The sequence below is a fragment of the Hemitrygon akajei genome, chromosome 10, assembly GCF_048418815.1.
Source record: "Hemitrygon akajei chromosome 10, sHemAka1.3, whole genome shotgun sequence".
NCBI lineage: Eukaryota > Metazoa > Chordata > Chondrichthyes > Myliobatiformes > Dasyatidae > Hemitrygon > Hemitrygon akajei.
The window spans coordinates 117,701,945-117,723,305 of NC_133133.1; the positions used below are offsets into that span (position 1 = coordinate 117,701,945).

Here is a 21,361-nt window from a genome sequence, read left to right on the forward strand (position 1 = left end):
TCTCCACAGAGAATTCCCAACAGCCTCCAAATCTGTGAGGAAATTTCTTCTCATCTTTACATACTGATCCTTTGTGATGGCAGTCCCAACTTCTGGGCATTCCAGCCGGAGAAACACCAATGCTTTCTCTTCCATCAAGCCAAAAAGTACAACAACAACGGAACAGGCCCTTTGGCCCATCAGGTCCATGCCAACCTGATCTTATGCCCAGTACCCTCTATCTACACCCAGACCATACCCTGCAAGCCCCTTCTCCATCCACGTACGTACCAATCCAAAATTTCCTTAATTTTGTATCTTTCAGACAGATCAAGCTCTGAAAATGAACACATATAATTCTAAAGTGAAATAAAATGAAGATGCCTTTTTAAAAAACTCAGATTTTTATTGTTTTTTTTTTGGCTAGATTTCAGAACCCTCATGAGAGGTATCAGCACCAACTTTACAAGTAGTAAACAATGACATTACATTAACAGGTTTCCAGTAGCTGCCCATTCACTTCAAGTACATTTAAGAACATTTTATCCATTAGATCAGGTGATCAGAGTGCAATCTGAAATAACCCATGCAACAACTTTTAAAAAAAGTTTTGGGAACAGTTGAAAACTCACAATTGGATACAATGGTTTTCTTAATGAACGGGTAAGGCATTTACAAAGTGTTATGTCACAGGTGGCTGAAATTAAAACAAGAATGATAAGTCTTGATTGTAACACAGGAGGAGGATAGGACTGACAGGGCCAGTTAATCGAGTGTTGGGCCAATTTTTATTCTGGGCTACATTATCATTTTAGTCCAGTTTATCTGTGAGAATGTTTCATAGTCAGATAGGTAGGCTGTGAAGGGACATACAGACAATCCAAGGTAATCCACTTAATCCTCCAGCTCCTTTGCACCCAATGGTCCCTGCAAGGCTGACATCAGAAGCAATGCCACCACCTAGAACTACAATATCAGGGCACAGATGAAATGATATTTTGGCAAGGTTCTCAGATTCTTGATCCTATGTGTTTTATAGCCGGTCAGAAAATACTTACCAAATTGGTCTGGGTACGAGGATTGGCTGCTAAAGCACCATGTCATTGAAAGTAGGGACAAAACTCAAAGCAAATGAGCTCTAATAACCTAGGTAAATCACTTTGTCTTCTATATTTAAATATGTGAGAACATATCAATGTAAAAGCTGTTGCACAAATTTAATTTGAAGGGAAAATTCCTCCAAAATACATGCATTTCAGAATTGTAAATGCTCCATTTAATTATCACATTAAAATTTACAAAAATCATTTTCCTTAATACAATAAAATTAAAGCCTGAAACACCAGAGACTATTGTACTGTTCCTCCAAACATTTGTTTAAAAAACCAATTAAAACATTTGCACAAGGATTACTGATTTTTTTTCAAGCTTTCAAATCAGTGTTTTGATCAAAATTCTTTTCAAGAAATAATCATGATTTTAAACTGAGCAATTAGGTAAAGTGACAGCACATTTATTGCCAAAATCTGAATCCTTTAGATAATCGATATTGAGTAACTTTAAATAAAAAGTAGCCCATATTCAAAAGTTTTAACAGCAATGGCACTGAAAAGTATGGTACTTTGTGCTATTGCTTCACTATAGTTTAGCACCCTTATAAAAGTTAGTGAAGACTGAATCTGTAAGTTGAAAGAAGCTTTGCTCAGTAGAATTTTAATTTTCCCCAGAGGCAATTCCAACCAACCAACAAGTACTTCAGAACAGAAAACACTCTGATTTTGCATTGAATTTGCATAAACAAATGGGCACCTGGATCCACTTTCATTCCTCTATATTAAAAAAAACTCATGATTAGCTAACTAATGGTCCAATATAATTAGCCAATTCTGAAATTGAAACTGCTATTGATAGAATTTCAGTGTGTGCATATTCTGAGAAAGGTACACTGCAAAAGCTCCAAATCAGCAAACAACTAAACCTCTGTGACAAACTTTGAAAAGTCGCCTTAATATTTTTTGAACCTCAACCACTCTGAGCAATCAGTACAGGTTAAGAACCTACTGCAACAATATTTTAATGACTTAACCGTCTTACAATTTAAATAGTTGAGCAAAATAGAACTGTAGTACAGGAAGAAAATAACTACAAGACCATCTTAAAAGCACTTAAAACTTCTTTTAAACTACCTTTTCCCCCATAAATACTTTGGGCAATTCTGAAAGTTTAAAAGTTCAGCTTTCTGAACATTACTACATTAAGTTTACACATAATTCTAGAGTTAAAACATTACAAAAGAAAATTTTCAAGAGCTCCTCAGTTCAAAAACTGAGTTATTACTGCATTAAACTGCAGCAACATGGAGATTCTGCAAATATTGTCAATTTATGATGAACCTTCTTGAGGCTGTGCACAGTAATTGTTGATTGAAGGAATCTGATCAGCAAATGACTGGGTCATCCATTGGCCATCAGGAACTTGACAAAATGTTGAGTCCACGTTGAATTCGGAGTTGCTAGTTGCTGATACAAAAGAAGTCTGGTAAGTTCAATATAGCAAAAGCAGCATTGATAAGTAGAAGACAGATCAAAGTTGCAAGTTGAAATTGTAAAATTCAGGGGAAAACATTTTAAGGTCACTAATCTACAGCAACTTTCATGTACAAAAATGTTAATGTCCATTTCCTGTTCCAAGACAGACATTAAGAAACTCTAGAATCACCCAGGAGTTCAAAATGTTTTGTGCAATATTTTCGAACTCAAATTACCACAGGAACTGCTTAAGGGGAAAGAAAGTTGGTTTTATAATTTCCTGCACAACACAGCAAGTTGTTGGTAATCCAATCTTCATCAATTACAGGCAGCCCTCCTTATCCGCAAATTCAACCAACCGCGAATGGAAAAACCCGGAAGTGCTCTTCCAGCACTTGTTGTTTGAGCACGCACAGACTTTTTTTTCTTGTCATTATTCCCTAAACAATACAGTATAACAACTATCTTACATAGCATTTACATTGTATTAGGTATTATAAGTAAGCTAGAGATGATTTAAAGTATACGGATGTGCGTAGGTTATTCTGGATTGGGAGCGATAAAAAAAATCGTAAGTTCTCTTACTAAGTAAGTAGGAACAGGTACAGCCGGTATTATTTAGCGTCAGTTAGTCAAATGTTTGTCTTAGTATATATTTTACCTTTCTATGCATATAAAACACTTAAGAACATATGTTTCAGCGCCGGGCAACAGATCACTCCCAAGTGTACTCTCCACCAGTGCCTGGTTGATGTGGAGGCTCAAAAACCAAAAACCCAATAATTAAACCACTGCGTTGCTTAGTAATAATTGTAGCTTTCATTGGGGCAGGGCCATTCTCACTTTATCCTTTAAAATTGTTCCGATTGTTGACCGACTGTAGCCTAACGCTTATCCAATGACCGAAGGCGTTTCACCTCTTTCCGATCGCTTTATTATTTCCACTTTATTTTCAATCGTGATTGTGATTATTTTTGTGAACAGAAACACTGCAGATTCAGAGCTCTACAGCCAGGTCCTAATGTCCACCGCACTGAGACAGGTTAAATAAGGTCTGGGGTTCCAATGGGTCCTAAGGTCCACTGCATTGAGGCAGGCTGAATAAGGGACTTGAGCATCTGCGTTTTTTGGTATCCGCAAGGGGTCCCGGAACCAATCCCTCACAGATAAGGAGGGCCTACTGTACTCTACAGCACACTCAAATGACAAAAAAAATTGCCAGAATCATAAATTTAATGTTACATTTGTTCCTATAAATCTGTACTTGCCACATCATGCCTCAAATTATTTATGTACTCCATCAGAAGAGTTATTTGCCAAATTCTTTTGAAATAGAAGCTAACTGGATCAATACTAGCTGCCTGAACAGTCATCCTAGGAAGTACATCGACAACTCCCTCACTGCACTGGCTTTTCTATAGTTTTGGAGACCACCCCTGTTCACACATAGGCTACAGAATTCTAGTTCCACTGTCCCGGTTAGTGCGAGGAAAGCTCATGGTGGTCAGTTGACACCCTATTCCATACTAAAGGAGATTTTTTATTTACATTTTAAACAAGACAGGGACTTGTACAAGAAGATATTGTTGTATTTCCTTCAGGTTTTATGATCACAAGAACCAGAGACAGGGGCAGATGCAGGAACAAACCAAGTTCCACCAGTTCTGACTTGCCACTCAGTAAGATCATGGCTGATCTGATCAAACAAACTATTCTTTCTGATTCCCGTCCCCACTGATTTCTGTTATTAGAATACCTTTTCATATTTAATGATTGCACGTTATACCACTATGTATTTCATAGTACTTCAATGCCTTGGGGAGTAGCTATACTAGTATCACTGAATACTACTCCATTGCCCTGATCAATGCTAGGTGTTCACACATCTGTAAACCAAATCACATATCAAATGCAAATTGGCTAGAAATGCTCATAAAGTATTAAGTCCAAACTACTGCGGTTTTGTCATTAATGTTCTTTCTTTTCATGTTTTTGCTTCCAAAATAATTGGTATTTCAGAAGATTGTTCTACGAATATCTGCTCAACTATTCTACAAAGACACAAATGGACCCTAGGAACGGAGTAACAAGGCAATAGATATAAATGTCTGGAGAGATCATAGGCTGATAATACAGTGATTTAGAAATTACAAGCAAACTGTTCTTTGATACAGCCGACAAACTTTTTAATATGAAGTATATGCAATGCTAAATAAAAAGCATGTACCCTGCATTAACTTTTGAATTATAAGTGATACTAATTAGCTGTATTGATTTAATTACCTAAGCTTTACATAATTGTCAACAGTCCACATTTCCTGCAAGCTATCGAAACAGGCGACATTCACAGAATTGTTACGGGGGTGAAAGGCCATTCTGCCCACTGAGTTTGCATTTGCAGTCCTGTTAGTCTATGTTGTCTGCTCTTTTTCTGCAGCCCACAACCTTTTTATCCCTCAGGTACAAAATAGCTGGATTGGAATGAAATAATTATTCAACAAATTTGTTCCAAAGCATTGATTATGTTGTGACTTACCTGGTTCAGTAGCAGCAAAATTGCATTGCCCATTGCTTTCAGCAGTTCTTTCAAGGTAGGCACCACCATAAGCAGCTTCATAGCCAGGGTCATATTTTTCCTCTTTGATTGCCATTTTCTTTGCTTCCGCTGAAAGGAGAATTTTAACGTTATTGAAATCTCTTTATTCCCTAAACAATGAAAACTAAAAAGGCAACTCCCATTTCGGCTGTGGCCTGAGCAGGAAGTTGACCATTAAGATGGGAAAGTTGAGGATTTTGCTCTTGGCCAACAAATGGGAATTGAACAAATCAATACAACATCAAGCTGGACAGAAAGTAGAAACCCTCAGTAAGATGACCCCGTATTATGGGGTGTGATTGAGAGGTCACATTTCCAGAAAATGGCCCGCACCGCAATTTACCATAATTTGAATTAACATCACCAAGAAATGCCAGCAGAGAATAAAATAAAAATAGACAAATTCTGAGAGTAAATTTTATTCCGCATGTCAGATTTCCAGCCAGTGATTTGTGAATTCCTTAAAGACAAAATTCTGTTAACCAAACAGCCATAATGCACGGTCACCCAAGTTTACAATTTTTATTCACTGGTTTATTTGGGCATATTCTTCTCTGAGGAGACTCTGATATGCATCCTTTTTTGACAGTAGTTCTTTTAATTACACATTAATGAAACAACCACTTGGATTTACCAGTCAGCTAAGGAAATTATTGGAACTAGCTTTATCCAATTAGATATCCTTTTGTTATTGAAGCGATTAATAAAGAGTTCAGATTGAGTCCTGATGTAGTTTCATGTCTCAGCCCGAAACATTGACTGTTTATTCATTTCTATGGAGGCTGCCTGATTTGCTGAGCTCTTCCAGCATTTAAAGAGTGTTGCTCTGGATTTCCAGCATCTGCAGAATATCTTGGTGTTCAGATTGGAAGCTGGCTAGGCTTAATTGACCTTGTATTACCCTAACCAAATTCTACATCGTTGGCTTTGTACATAGTTAAAAGACCAGAGGTTTCTAATACAACATCAATCCCCAGTTTACAATGCTGATGGTTGCATCAATGCAACAGCACTTTTGTGTAATCTACCAGTCTACCTGGGTACAAGAACTTAAGCCCTATTTGAAGAACACAGCACAATACAAAAGTTGTACAGTGATAAAATTGTTTAAATTTCCTGGATAGCAAGCAGATTCTTTGAAAAGTAGATTTATTTTCCTGTCAATGTAAATGAAAATGACAATGGATCTTTGCAGAGGTTTAATCATATACTGTACTCTGGATTAATGTCAGTTTTTGTACTTTTTAAAAAAGATTAGCTTCATCTGTCGCAAGTTCATCAAAACGTGTAGTAAAATTTATTGTTTACATCAACGACCAATATAGTCCGAGGAAGTGCTGGGGAAAGTCTGGAAGTGTTGCCTTGCTTCTGGTGTCAACACAGCACGCGTGCAGCTTATTCACCCTAACCCATACATCTTTGGAATGTGGGAGGACACTGGAGCACCTGGAGGAAACCCACTGTCACGGGGAGGACGTACAAGCTCTGATCGTTGGCACTGTGAATGTTATGCTAGCTACAATGCTACTGTGCCATCCTATACAATTCCATTTAAAGCTATTACTTTCATTCTAATATGAAAGTGTTGATTGACCTAAGCAGATTATTCCCAAGCAACTCAACATGATAGGATGATTAGTAAATGGAGAAAGTCAAGTCTACATATTAAAAGACATAAAAAGCAATATTGAACCCATGTAGATTTTCAATCTGAGGGAGGTTGTTTGAATTGCAACCACATTACTAACCTTGAGCTTTTTGCAAATCAAACGAGTATTCAACTTCTGTGACTTCTGGAGCATTCTTAATGCCTTTCAAATGATTTCGTAGTTCCTTTAGCTTGATATAATAATGTACCTTATCCTGGGCCCGAGGAAACTGTGCACACCTTGCACTGGAAGAGGGCATGACATAGATCACCTTCAAAATAAATTTACATTAATGTAATTACCCTTACAGAAAACCCACTGAAGGAAAAGGAAGTGAGGTTGTGACTTGACTATCTGGCATTGACAAAAGCACACTGAAAGGATGACAAAGGATAGCATGTAAATATAGAGAATAATGAACCCTGGGGTTGGATACAAGGCAAGGAAAATCAGAAGCATTGGGGAAATTTAGTAGATACAGGAAAGGTACTGGAAGAAGCAAGAAGTAAATTAAATATTCTGGGATTCATAGATGGATGGAAGACGATACTGAACAAGATGTTGAGAATTTGAGAAGTATAATATTGTAGCTGCTGTAAGTTTGAAATAAAACCAGAAAATGCTGGAAATCCTATTTGTGTTGACAAATGTTGTTGGTTAGAGGGGAATCAAAAGTAATTGGAGATGCTTTGGGGACAAATGAACAATTTAGAAATCTACAGAACCAAGGCAGGGTATAACTGTATCATTCTATTACTAATTAGGATAATCCAGTGGATCACCAAGACAGAAACAATCCCAAGAGAAAGAACAAAGGGAATTCCAAGTCAGATCACTGGGTTGCAAAACTCCTGAGATTATTTTCTTCAGCAACTTGAGTACAGGGAAGTACAGGTTTCAAACAAGGCAACAGATTCTCAGAGTAAGAAAATAGACAATGAACCACAATTCCAAACTGAAAACCAAACATGAATTTACATGAAATATAAGCAGAAAAGACGCCATTCTGCCCTCAATGCCCTATCAGCCGTTCAGTAAAATCATGAATGATCCTTTATTTCAACCCACTTTCCTGGACTGACCCCATGTCACATGATTTCCTTCATAACAAAACATCGATCAATCCTTCTATCGCAGATAGGTATTCCTTAGCTAGGGAAACCAGATCTGTACAGGATTTCTTCTCCAACCTCCAGTAATTTCTCTCCCTGCCACCTTCTCTCTTTTTTCATTCCCAATTCTGGTTACACTTGCACCCCTTCTCTTCTACTCACCTGTGAAACACTTCCCCTCTGGTGTCTCCCCGCCTTCCCTTTTTAATCTGGCTTCCTTTCCAGTCTTGATCAAAGTCAAGTCAAAGTACATTTATTACCAAAGTATGTATACTATACAACCTTCAGATTCACCTTCTTACCGGCAGCTACAAAACAAAGAAACCTGTAAGATTCAAAATTAAGATGTGCGTTTCTGACAGGTCCGGATTAAAGTCAAAGGACAAATGTGATTTAATTATGTTTAGGGACAAATGTGATTTAATTATGTCTGGGTTAAAGTCTGTAAACAAGTGTGATCTAATTATGAATGCAGAAGCCTTGACAAAATTAACTGTTTGTGGAATCATTGAAGTCCTGAGATATGGACTATTGTTTTACAGAAACGTGTAAAAAAACAACTCCAAATATGGAATGGGAAAACACTGTGTACCTCCAGAGTCAGGGAGGAGGGGTGGTAAGGAAGAAGGATAAAACCTGCTGCCCTGTAAGGTTCAGGGTTCCCTTCTCTGAGGGGGCCCAGCTCTGCAGAACTGTTAATAAACTTTGTTTCCTTGAATTTGTCTTGAAGCCATTATTCGGGAGCGTGGCTCGTTTCTGACAACTTGGGGGCTCGTCCAGGATCCACACTCCAGCCGTGAGGGGGGCAAGGAAGGACATCGGAGAAGGTGCACCCTGCCGAGTTCGGCAGTCCCTGATTCCTTGCTTGTCGCCCCGCGCGGCTTGAGCGAGTGATATCCGGCGGACTCAAGGAAACAAAGAGGGGTTGTTGAGGCAGTTGAGTCAGTGAGCGATCGAGTAATTTCTGTGCACAGGACCCAGGTAAGAAACTGAATTCCTGTAGAGACGAAGTACACAAGAATCGTGGAACTGCGGGGTTCCTGCAGGTGATTTCTCCTGTAGAGACGTAGTACACGAGAATTGTGGAACTGCGGGGTTCCTGCAGGTGATTCTTCCTGTAGAGACGTAGTACACGAGAATTGTGGAACTGCGGGGTGCCTGCAGGTGAATTCCTGGGCGATCGCGGGAATACAGGTTCCGGAATTGGACAGGAGTGACCGAGCTAGGTGGGTCACATTCAAATTAAATTCCTGCAGAGACGTAGTGCACGAGAATTGTGGAATTACGGGGTGCCTGCAGGTGGATTGGAACCGAGCAAGTCCTCGAGATGGGGAATAAGGGGTCTAAGAGAGAAAAGGGTAAAGGAAATCCAGGCGCCAATGATGAAAAATACCCCGGGGTACCCCCTGATAGTCCGTTGGGACGGATGTTAGAAAATTGGGATTATGGGAGGCGAAAAGGGAAGTCAAAGAAAAAATGATACAGTACTGTGAAATCTGGACCCGCCAGCCGATCCAAGGGTCGCCTGTGTGATGGCCTAAGTTCGGGTCTAGCGAGGATTGGGTACAACAAGCCCTTAATCTGTACGTGAATTCAAAACCTAACGTTAAATCCGAAGAAAGTGATTATGCCCTATGCTGGTTACCAACGACAAATAGTTATAAATTGAAAACGATAAATGAAGGGGGACAGAAAAAGAATACATGGGAGGTGCTCGACCACCTGCCGCCCCATATGTGCCCCCTACCGCTCCGCAGATCAAAGACCCTGAGACGGAGGTTGGCCAACAGCTGATTCGTGTTGAATTTGTATCGAAAGCATGGCCAGATATAAGAAAAAACTGGAAAAACTAGAAGATTGGAATACTTCTTAAGTGAACTACTCAGGGAGGCACAGAAAGTGTTTGTAAGAAGGGATGAAGAGAAACAAAAGAAGACGGCAAGGATAATGGTCCAGACAGTGCGACAAGTAACCGCAGATAGTAGAGAGAGAGACAGGGACCATGGTTGGATCGAAGTAGTAGCCAGGAGCAAGGAGGAGGGCTAAGGAAGGCTTTAAGATGTTTTCACTGCAACGAAGAGGGACACTTCAGGCGCGAGTGCCCCAGATACCGACGGGAAGTGCGCTCGTACGCTATGATGGAAGATGAAGATTAGGGAGGTCGGGGGTTCCACCCCTTGGGGATGAATTATCGGCAGGAACCCCTGGTAAATTTAAAAGTAGGTCCCCAAGGGTCAGATACAACCTTTATGGTAGATTCGGGTGCCGAAAGATCTAGCGTAATCCAGATACCTCCCAGCGCCTGAACCGGAACAAAGGTAATGGGAGTATCTGGTATTGGAGGCAAAATAATACAAGTACCTGTTATAGAAAACGTGAAAATTGAACATGAGGATAGGGTAACGGGACAGGACCTACTTTTGTTACCCTCTGCGAGATTCAACCTGCTCGGGCGGGATCTGCAAGTCAGGCTAGGCATCGGGACTGTGCCCAGGAACGGGAAGATAATGGTACAGCTGTTTGCCCTCAGGGAAGAAGACGATAGGAAAATAAGCCCGGAGGTATGGTACCAGGAAGGGAACCGGGGGGGTTTGAACGTCCCCCCTTGCAAATCTCACTATTACCTAACAGTTCGCCAGTACGGAGAAAACAGTACCCTATTTCAATGGAAGGAAGAAAAGGGCTGCAGCCGGTGATTGAGGGATTGATTGCTGACGGACTACTGGAGGAATGTATGTCACCATATAATACCCCAATACTCCCGGTGCGAAAGTCAGATGGGACTTATCGGATGGTACAAGACCTGCGGGGCCTAAATGCAGTAGTCCAAACCCGATACCCGGTAGTGCCCAACCCTTACACGCTGATGAGTAAGATCTCCCCTGACCATGAATGGTTCAGTGTAATAGATCTAAAAGACGCCTTCTGGAGTTGCCCGCTAGAAGAGAGCAGTCGTGACATGTTTGCGTTCGAATGGGAAAATCCTACGACGGGGCGGAAAAGACAACTCCGGTGGACGGTCCTGCCGCAGGGGTTCACCGAATCACCTAACCTATTTGGGCAGGTCTTGGAGCAAGTACTAGCAGAATTCCAATGTGCTCCAGAGAGCCAACTGCTACAGTATGTGGACGATCTATTACTATCTGGGCCAACACAGGAAGGGGTGCAGGAAGACACCACCAGACTACTGAACTTCCTGGGGAAGCAGGGGCTACGGGTCTCAAAGAAAAAGTTACAATTTGTAGAAAAGGAAGTAAGGTATCTGGGACACCGGGTCAGTAAAGGACAGCGATGCATTACCCCAGAAAGGATAGCTGGAATAACGGGAATGTCACTACCACGTACCAAGAAGGAGATACGCACCAGTTAATTTGCGATGCACTTGATATCGAATGAACAGCACCCTGAAGGCACAGCTAACCAAATTGATGTTGGAAACCAAGCTACCATGGACCAAGTGTTTGCCGATCGTTCTCCTGAGAATACGAACTGCACCCCGCAAGGATATAGGAATATCTCCTTATGAGATGTTGTTCGGACTCCCGTATTGGAATAAGGTGGAAGGGTACCCCACGCTACAAGGGGGTGATATCTTTGTAAGGGACTATTTACTGGCACTATCTCGTTCCTTTGCAGAACTGCGGAAAAAGGGTCTCTTGGCCCAGACTCCGCCGCTCGACTTTGCTTTACATCAGATCGTGCCTGGAGATTGGGTTCTGGTAAGGACCTGGAAGCCGGAGAAGTTACAGCCACAGTGGGAAGGCCCTTTCCAGGTCCTGCTAACAACAGAGGCGGCTGTACGGACAAAAGAAAAAGGGTGGACACACGCATCCAGGGTAAAAGGACTGGTGAAGCCCGAAAGCCCCACTGAGTGGACCTGTGTTCCCGGTGAAGAACCGATGGTGGTGAGGCTAAAAAGGCAGCAAAAATGAACTCTATGTGGACTGTAACATTATTGACTGTAATATATTTGATTCTATATGTCGGGGAAATTGAAGGGAAATGTGACAAGTGCAGAACCGTGGTACGAGTGGGGCAGAGGGTGTTCCCAGGATCATTTGTGTCCCACTCGCATGTGAATGATCGATGCTATGATCTAAGCAAGAGAGAAACATGTTGGGAGAATAGTAAACCTTATTACCAAGTCTATAATAAAGGATACATGGGACAGGGGGGGACCATGAGAAGTCTCAGCTGTCCCAGGAAAGACCGGTGGTTGTGTATAAATGGGAGGGCAGTGGGACATCCCATCTACACTGGTTAAGGAACATGCAGATAAGGTAAAGGAGATTATAATACAAGATGAGAAGAAAAAGGAGGCGGAAGAGCGCGAGCAAAGGAAGGCGGCAGTGGTCTCCACGGACCCGTCTATATATCAGGAGATAGAGAAAGATATAGTCCTCCCCGATGTTAAAGAGAACCTCTTTATAGACTTAGCGACTCGGATGGCCACGAGCCTAAATGTGAGTGGTTGTTGGGTCTGTGGGGGACCGCACATGAGTGAACAGTGGCCGTGGAGGGGTGAGAGCTTGAGTGTGTGGGAATTGCTTACGCACAATTGGACAAATGTCCCAGACCGGAAGAAGCAAAGGTGGAAATTGACCAATTACCTGGAGAGACAAGTATGTGTTGAAAGGAAGGGGAAAGTAAAGGTGGGAGAAAGTCCCTGTCGAAGCATTAAATTAGCAAAGAGGGAAGGTAATGTTACCTGGTGGCCAGAGGAGCCAGCATGGTACATAACCAGAGAACCGAATGGCAGTTGCGAGGCCGTAGGAAACGGCTCTAAACTCTGGAAGTGCAGCGGAACAAATCCGTACGAAGGGGTCCCCAGGGTCAGGGAAGTATGGAAGGAAGCAAAGAAAGGAGGATTTGCCCCGGAGGGGTTATTCTGGATCTGCGGTAATCAGGCGTATACCAAACTACCGTGGGATTGGGCGGGTGTTTGCTTCCTGGGTCTCATAAGACCGGAGTTCTTCCTCCTGCATCAGGAGGGTGACCGGAAGCTGGGAATTAAGCTGTTTGATTCATTAAGGAGAGAAACACGGGAGATAAAGGTGGGCGAGTGGGGTGATGAGTGGCCACCGGCTCGCATCAATGAATACTATGGGCCAGCGACCTGGGCCCAGGATGGGTCGTGGGGGTATCGCACTCCTGTCTACATGTTAAACCGAATTATTAGACTGCAGGCGGTGGTGGAAGTGATAACCAATCAAACGGCACTGGCATTGGAGCTGTTGGCAAAACAGCAGAGTCAGATGCGAACAGCAATATACCAGAACAGGCTGGCTGTGGATTACCTATTGGCCTCTGAAGGCGGGGTATGTGGGAAGTTCAATCTTACAAACTGTTGCCTTAAGATAGACGACAGTGGAAAGGCCGTGTTAAAAATATCTGACAAAATTCGGAAACTGGCCCACGTGCCAGTACAAACCTGGAGATCCCTGGGGAACATGAGTTGGCTAGACGGGCTACTGGGAGGTAGTTGGTGGCGCACTGCTCTCCTAGTAGCAGGCGGGGGTCTAATGATTCTCTTACTTTTGCCGTGTTTGATTCCTTGTATACGAACACTGATCAGGCGCAGTATATTCCAGCTCCAGGCAGTAGCGATTCCCCATCATGGGACAAACGAGCTAAAACTTATGCTATTAAAGAAAAAGGGTGGTGGGCCCCCTGGGAGTGAGAGAATGCTAGCTGAAACGCACATCTTAAAAAGAAAAAGGGTGGTATTGTAAGATTCAAAATTAAGATGTGCGTTTCTGACAGGTCCGGGTTAAAGTCAAAGGACAAATGTGATTTAATTATGTCTGGGTTAAAGTCTGTAAACAAGTGTGATCTAATTATGAATGCAGAAGCCTTGACAAAATTAACTGTTTGTGGAATCATTGAAGTCCTGAGATATGGACTATTGTTTTACAGAAACGTGTAAAAAAACAACTCCAAATATGGAATGGGAAAACACTGTGTACCTCCCGAGTCAGGGAGGAGGGGTGGTAAGGAAGAAGGATAAAACCTGCTGCCCTGTAAAGTTCAGGGTTCCCTTCTCTGAGGGGGCCCAGCTCTGCAGAACTGTTAATAAACTTTGTTTCCTTGAATTTGTCTTGAAGCCATTATTCGGGAGCGTGGCTCGTTTCTGACAACTTGGGGGCTCGTCCGGGATCCACACTCCAGCCGTGAGGGGGGCAAGGAAGGACATCGGAGAAGGTGCACCCTGCCGAGTTCGGCAGTCCCTGATTCTTTGCTTGTCGCCCCGCGCGGCTTGAGCGAGTGATATCCGGCGGACTCAAGGAAACAAAGAGGGGTTGTTGAGGCAGTTGAGTCAGTGAGCGATCGAGTAATTTCTGTGCACAGGACCCAGGTAAGAAATTGAATTCCTGTAGAGACGTAGTACACAAGAATCGTGGAACTGCGGGGTTCCTGCAGGTGATTTCTCCTGTAGAGACATAGTACACGAGAATTGTGGAACTGCGGGGTTCCTGCAGGTGATTCTTCCTGTAGAGACGTAGTACACGAGAATTGTGGAACTGCGGGGTGCCTGCAGGTGAATTCCTGGGCGATCGCGGGAATACAGGTTCCGGAATTGGACAGGAGTGACCGAGCTAGGTGGGTCACATTCAAATTAAATTCCTGCAGAGACGTAGTGCACGAGAATTGTGGAATTACGGGGTGCCTGCAGGTGGATTGGAACCGAGCAAGTCCTCGAGATGGGGAATAAGGGGTCTAAGAGAGAAAAGGGTAAAGGAAATCCAGGCGCCAATGATGAAAAATACCCCGGGGTACCCCCTGATAGTCCGTTGGGACGGATGTTAGAAAATCGGGATTATGGGAGGCGAAAAGGGAAGTCAAAGAAAAAATGATACAGTACTGTGAATTCTGGTCCCGCCAGCCGATCCAAGGGTCGCCTGTGTGATGGCCTAAGTTCGGGTCTAGCGAGGATTGGGTACAACAAGCCCTTAATCTGTACGTGAATTCAAAACCTAACGTTAAATCCGAAGAAAGTGATTATGCCCTATGCTGGTTACCAACGACAAATAGTTATAAATTGAAAACGATAAATGAAGGGGGACAGAAAAAGAATACATGGGAGGTGCTCGACCACCTGCCGCCCCATATGTGCCCCCTACCGCTCCGCAGATCAAAGACCCTGAGACGGAGGTTGGCCAACAGCTGATTCGTGTTGAATTTGTATCGAAAGCATGGCCAGATATAAGAAAAAACTGGAAAAACTAGAAGATTGGAATACTTCTTAAGTGAACTACTTAGGGAGGCACAGAAAGTGTTTGTAAGAAGGGATGAAGAGAAACAAAAGAAGACGGCAAGGATAATGGTCCAGACAGTGCGACAAGTAACCGCAGATAGTAGAGAGAGAGACAGGGACCATGGTTGGATCGAGGTAGTAGCCAGGAGCAAGGAGGAGGGCTAAGGAAGGCTTTAAGATGTTTTCACTGCAACGAAGAGGGACACTTCAGGCGCGAGTGCCCCAGATACCGACGGGAAGTGCGCTCCTACGCTATGATGGAAGATGAAGATTAGGGAGGTCGGGGGTTCCACCCCTTGGGGATGAATTATCAGCAGGAACCCCTGGTAAATTTAAAAGTAGGTCCCCAAGGGTCAGATACAACCTTTATGGTAGATTCGGGTGCCGAAAGATCTAGCGTAATCCAGATACCTCCCAGCGCCCGAACCGGAACAAAGGTAATGGGAGTATCCGGTATTGGAGGCAAAATAATACAAGTACCTGTTATAGAAAACGTGAAAATTGAACATGAGGATAGGGTAACGGGACAGGACCTACTTTTGTTACCCTCTGCGAGATTCAACCTGCTCGGGCGGGATCTGCAAGTCAGGCTAGGCATCGGGACTGTGCCCAGGAACGGGAAGATAATGGTACAGCTGTTTGCCCTCAGGGAAGAAGACGATAGGAAAATAAGCCCGGAGGTATGGTACCAGGAAGGGAACCGGGGGGGTTTGAACGTCCCCCCTTGCAAATCTCACTATTACCTAACAGTTCGCCAGTACGGAGAAAACAGTACCCTATTTCAATGGAAGGAAGAAAAGGGCTGCAGCCGGTGATTGAGGGATTGATTGCTGACGGACTACTGGAGGAATGTATGTCACCATATAATACCCCAATACTCCCGGTGCGAAAGTCAGATGGGACTTATCGGATGGTACAAGACCTGCGGGGCCTAAATGCAGTAGTCCAAACCCGATACCCGGTAGTGCCCAACCCTTACACGCTGATGAGTAAGATCTCCCCTGACCATGAATGGTTCAGTGTAATAGATCTAAAAGACGCCTTCTGGAGTTGCCCGCTAGAAGAGAGCAGTCGTGACATGTTTGCGTTCGAATGGGAAAATCCTACGACGGGGCGGAAAAGACAACTCCGGTGGACGGTCCTGCCGCAGGGGTTCACCGAATCACCTAACCTATTTGGGCAGGTCTTGGAGCAAGTACTAGCAGAATTCCAATGTGCTCCAGAGAGCCAACTGCTACAGTATGTGGACGATCTATTACTATCTGGGCCAACACAGGAAGGGGTGCAGGAAGACACCACCAGACTACTGAACTTCCTGGGGAAGCAGGGGCTACGGGTCTCAAAGAAAAAGTTACAATTTGTAGAAAAGGAAGTAAGGTATCTGGGACACCGGGTCAGTAAAGGACAGCGATGCATTACCCCAGAAAGGATAGCTGGAATAACGGGAATGTCACTACCACGTACCAAGAAGGAGATACGCACCAGTTAATTTGCGATGCACTTGATATCGAATGAACAGCACCCTGAAGGCACAGCTAACCAAATTGATGTTGGAAACCAAGCTACCATGGACCAAGTGTTTGCCGATCGTTCTCCTGAGAATACGAACTGCACCCCGCAAGGATATAGGAATATCTCCTTATGAGATGTTGTTCGGACTCCCGTATTGGAATAAGGTGGAAGGGTACCCCACGCTACAAGGGGGTGATATCTTTGTAAGGGACTATTTACTGGCACTATCTCGTTCCTTTGCAGAACTGCGGAAAAAGGGTCTCTTGGCCCAGACTCCGCCGCTCGACTTTGCTTTACATCAGATCGTGCCTGGAGATTGGGTTCTGGTAAGGACCTGGAAGCCGGAGAAGTTACAGCCACAGTGGGAAGGCCCTTTCCAGGTCCTGCTAACAACAGAGGCGGCTGTACGGACAAAAGAAAAAGGGTGGACACACGCATCCAGGGTAAAAGGACTGGTGAAGCCCGAAAGCCCCACTGAGTGGACCTGTGTTCCCGGTGAAGAACCGATGGTGGTGAGGCTAAAAAGGCAGCAAAAATGAACTCTATGTGGACTGTAACATTATTGACTGTAATATATTTGATTCTATATGTCGGGGAAATTGAAGGGAAATGTGACAAGTGCAGAACCGTGGTACGAGTGGGGCAGAGGGTGTTCCCAGGATCATTTGTGTCCCACTCGCATGTGAATGATCGATGCTATGATCTAAGCAAGAGAGAAACATGTTGGGAGAATAGTAAACCTTATTACCAAGTCTATAATAAAGGATACATGGGACAGGGGGGGACCATGAGAAGTCTCAGCTGTCCCAGGAAAGACCGGTGGTTGTGTATAAATGGGAGGGCAGTGGGACATCCCATCTACACTGGTTAAGGAACATGCAGATAAGGTAATGAGATTATAATACAAGATGAGAAGAAAAAGGAGGCGGAAGAGCGCGAGCAAAGGAAGGCGGCAGTGGTCTCCACGGACCCGTCTATATATCAGGAGATAGAGAAAGATATAGTCCTCCCCGATGTTAAAGAGAACCTCTTTATAGACTTAGCGACTCGGATTGCCACGAGCCTAAATGTGAGTGGTTGTTGGGTCTGTGGGGGACCGCACATGAGTGAACAGTGGCCGTGGAGGGGTGAGAGCTTGAGTGTGTGGGAATTGCTTACGCACAATTGGACAAATGTCCCAGACCGGAAGAAGCAAAGGTGGAAATTGACCAATTACCTGGAGAGACAAGTATGTGTTGAAAGGAAGGGGAAAGTAAAGGTGGGAGAAAGTCCCTGTCGAAGCATTAAATTAGCAAAGAGGGAAGGTAATGTTACCTGGTGGCCAGAGGAGCCAGCATGGTACATAACCAGAGAACCGAATGGCAGTTGCGAGGCCGTAGGAAACGGCTCTAAACTCTGGAAGTGCAGCGGAACAAATCCGTACGAAGGGGTCCCCAGGGTCAGGGAAGTATGGAAGGAAGCAAAGAAAGGAGGATTTGCCCCGGAGGGGTTATTCTGGATCTGCGGTAATCAGGCGTATACCAAACTACCGTGGGATTGGGCGGGTGTTTGCTTCCTGGGTCTCATAAGACCGGAGTTCTTCCTCCTGCATCAGGAGGGTGACCGGAAGCTGGGAATTAAGCTGTTTGATTCATTAAGGAGAGAAACACGGGAGATAAAGGTGGGCGAGTGGGGTGATGAGTGGCCACCGGCTCGCATCAATGAATACTATGGGCCAGCGACCTGGGCCCAGGATGGGTCGTGGGGGTATCGCACTCCTGTCTACATGTTAAACCGAATTATTAGACTGCAGGCGGTGGTGGAAGTGATAACCAATCAAACGGCACTGGCATTGGAGCTGTTGGCAAAACAGCAGAGTCAGATGCGAACAGCAATATACCAGAACAGGCTGGCTGTGGATTACCTATTGGCCTCTGAAGGCGGGGTATGTGGGAAGTTCAATCTTACAAACTGTTGCCTTAAGATAGACGACAGTGGAAAGGCCGTGTTAAAAATATCTGACAAAATTCGGAAACTGGCCCACGTGCCAGTACAAACCTGGAGATCCCTGGGGAACATGAGTTGGCTAGACGGGCTACTGGGAGGTAGTTGGTGGCGCACTGCTCTCCTAGTAGCAGGCGGGGGTCTAATGATTCTCTTACTTTTGCCGTGTTTGATTCCTTGTATACGAACACTGATCAGGCGCAGTATATTCCAGCTCCAGGCAGTAGCGATACCCCATCATGGGACAAACGAGCTAAAACTTATGCTATTAAAGAAAAAGGGTGGTGGGCCCCCTGGGAGTGAGAGAATGCTAGCTGAAACGCACATCTTAAAAAGAAAAAGGGTGGTATTGTAAGATTCAAAATTAAGATGTGCGTTTCTGACAGGTCTGGGTTAAAGTCAAAGGACAAATGTGATTTAATTATGTTTAGGGACAAATGTGATTTAATTATGTCTGGGTTAAAGTCTGTAAACAAGTGTGATCTAATTATGAATGCAGAAGCCTTGACAAAATTAACTGTTTGTGGAATCATTGAAGTCCTGAGATATGGACTATTGTTTTACAGAAACGTGTAAAAAAACAACTCCAAATATGGAATGGGAAAACACTGTGTACCTCCCGAGTCAGGGAGGAGGGGTGGTAAGGAAGAAGGATAAAACCTGCTGCCCTGTAAGGTTCAGGGTTCCCTTCTCTGAGGGGGCCCAGCTCTGCAGAACTGTTAATAAACTTTGTTTCCTTGAATTTGTCTTGAAGCCATTATTCGGGAGCGTGGCTCGTTTCTGACAAAACCCAATAGAACCCGTAAAATAAACACTATCAAACACCCAACATGAAGTAAAAGGGATAAAAAGTGCAAATACAAGAAAACATAGCATTCAGAACTGAAGTTCACAAAAGTGAGTTCACGCTGTGATAGTTGCGGGCCACAGCCACAGTTCGGTGTAGGGACGTGTAAACCTCGTGGAGGTTTTCTCATCTCTTCACAGAAGGGTCTTGGCCAGAAATGTCGACTGTTTATTTCTCTCCATAGATGCTGCCTCACTTGCTGAGTTCCTCCAGCATTTTGTGAACTCCACAAGATTTCCAGCACCTACAGAATCCCATGTTTAAGACCTGTATACACATTTCAGGTACACTCTTTGATTTAATTGCCACAAGAAGTTTCTATTTTTAAATCCCGTTCCAATAAAGACCAATATTCTATTTGGCTTCCTAAATGAAAAATACAATTATTTTCTCACCAAAGTACATTTTCCTCAGTATAGTTCTCCTGCCATATTCCCACTCATTCACTTAGTCTGTCTCAGTACCCTGAAACCTCTCTGAATCCTCCTGGTAATTCTCACTGCCACAGTTTAAAATTACTTTATTTCTAAAACAAATGCTTCCAGAATGCATACTAAATGAAGACAAAGCGGCAGATTTTTGCTATAGGGTATAGCAGTAACAGATGGAGTTCATTGGTTAATGATATTTATGTGAAGATATGGCAGCAAGATAGGGATGAAAGAGAAAACTGGAAGTGGGATTTCAGATGAATTCTATATGCCATAAAGTTGGGTGATGTGCTTACGGTTTCTCCTTCTGGAATCTTGTGTGGCTGTTGCCCAAATTCCAAATTCTTGACCTTAACTCCAAACACTTCCTTGCTAAATATTTCATAAATGCCTGTAATAAATGATTGGTAGAATCAAATTTAATATAGTCACCAAATTAACAAGCTAGATTCTGGTCATCCATTTCTGAAGTGCTGATGCTTTTCGACAGAATCCCTTCATCAATACCACCAACAGACACTTTGACCTACACATTACTTTTCTGATGAACTAGAATGTATACATTTGTCAAAATGAGGGGCTTGAGGATCTTTCTACATTAATGCATTTAAGGATTAAATCCATATCCTTCAGAAAGTATAGATGGTGAGATGGCTTTTCACCTAGAGGCCAATCTTAAATTCAGCATAAATTAAAGGGATAAAATCATAGTCTTTTCCCCGTTAGTGCAAAGCATTTTCCTCTTACTGTCCTGAGCACGATCTAGGAACGTTAAAGCCACCACTTGGTCGTATTCCCCACTATGCACACAAATAATTTCCATAAGATGAAGAAGCAGAATTAGGCCATTTGGTCCATCGAGTCTGCTTCATCATTCCATCTGGCTGATTTATTATCCTCCACTCCATTTCCTGCCTTCTCCCCATAATTTCAGATATGAATTTATAGCCAGAGCCAAACTCAATCTGATTTTACTACTTCAAATTTGCACTTACATTTTCCATTAAAAACAGCAATCCGTGGCTTATATTTCTGCAGTTTTTGCAGAAGTATTTTTCCTCCTTCCCGAATCTCTTTACTGAAATAAAAATAGAAATTAAATTCTCATTTTAAGCAAAACTACAAATCAGAAACTACTTCACATTCATTAGTCACCTTTTAAGGTCTTTGCTTCCTGGAGTAGTTCTCTCCACCATGTTTGTGAAACCAATTCCATATTTCTCTGGTAAAGAAGCATCATCCATGTGATTTAAAGGCACATCAATAAGACCAGACAAAAATAAGCACTTCCCTGTAGAAGAAAGCAGAAAACTGAGATTGAATATACATCAAATTTAAAAATAAATTCAGGTAACAACTCAGAAACCTAGATATTCCATTTCTGAAAGTGTGTCACTCCTATTGGAGTATAAAAGTATAAATTTTGCTGTGTAACCAAAACTATGTAGTCAGTTTTGAAACTCGCTATT

General features: G+C 43.2%; 1 protein-coding gene across 2 annotated transcripts in view; it reads right to left on the bottom strand.

The window, feature by feature from the left end:
- Positions 1-364: 364 nt before the first annotated feature.
- The window catches only part of LOC140734611 (G/T mismatch-specific thymine DNA glycosylase-like), a 40,043-nt gene continuing 19,046 nt past the window's right edge, over positions 365-21,361 (bottom strand). For both annotated transcript variants that reach the window (XM_073058822.1, XM_073058823.1), the window contains exons 5-10: positions 21,048-21,183; positions 20,888-20,970; positions 20,189-20,283; positions 6,852-7,023; positions 5,044-5,172; positions 365-2,498 (exon numbers count right to left, since the gene is read on the bottom strand). In XM_073058822.1, the coding sequence (XP_072914923.1) occupies positions 2,362-2,498; positions 5,044-5,172; positions 6,852-7,023; positions 20,189-20,283; positions 20,888-20,970; positions 21,048-21,183 (752 nt within the window). In that variant the 3' untranslated portion in view covers positions 365-2,361. The remainder of the gene's footprint in view (positions 2,499-5,043; positions 5,173-6,851; positions 7,024-20,188; positions 20,284-20,887; positions 20,971-21,047; positions 21,184-21,361) is intronic.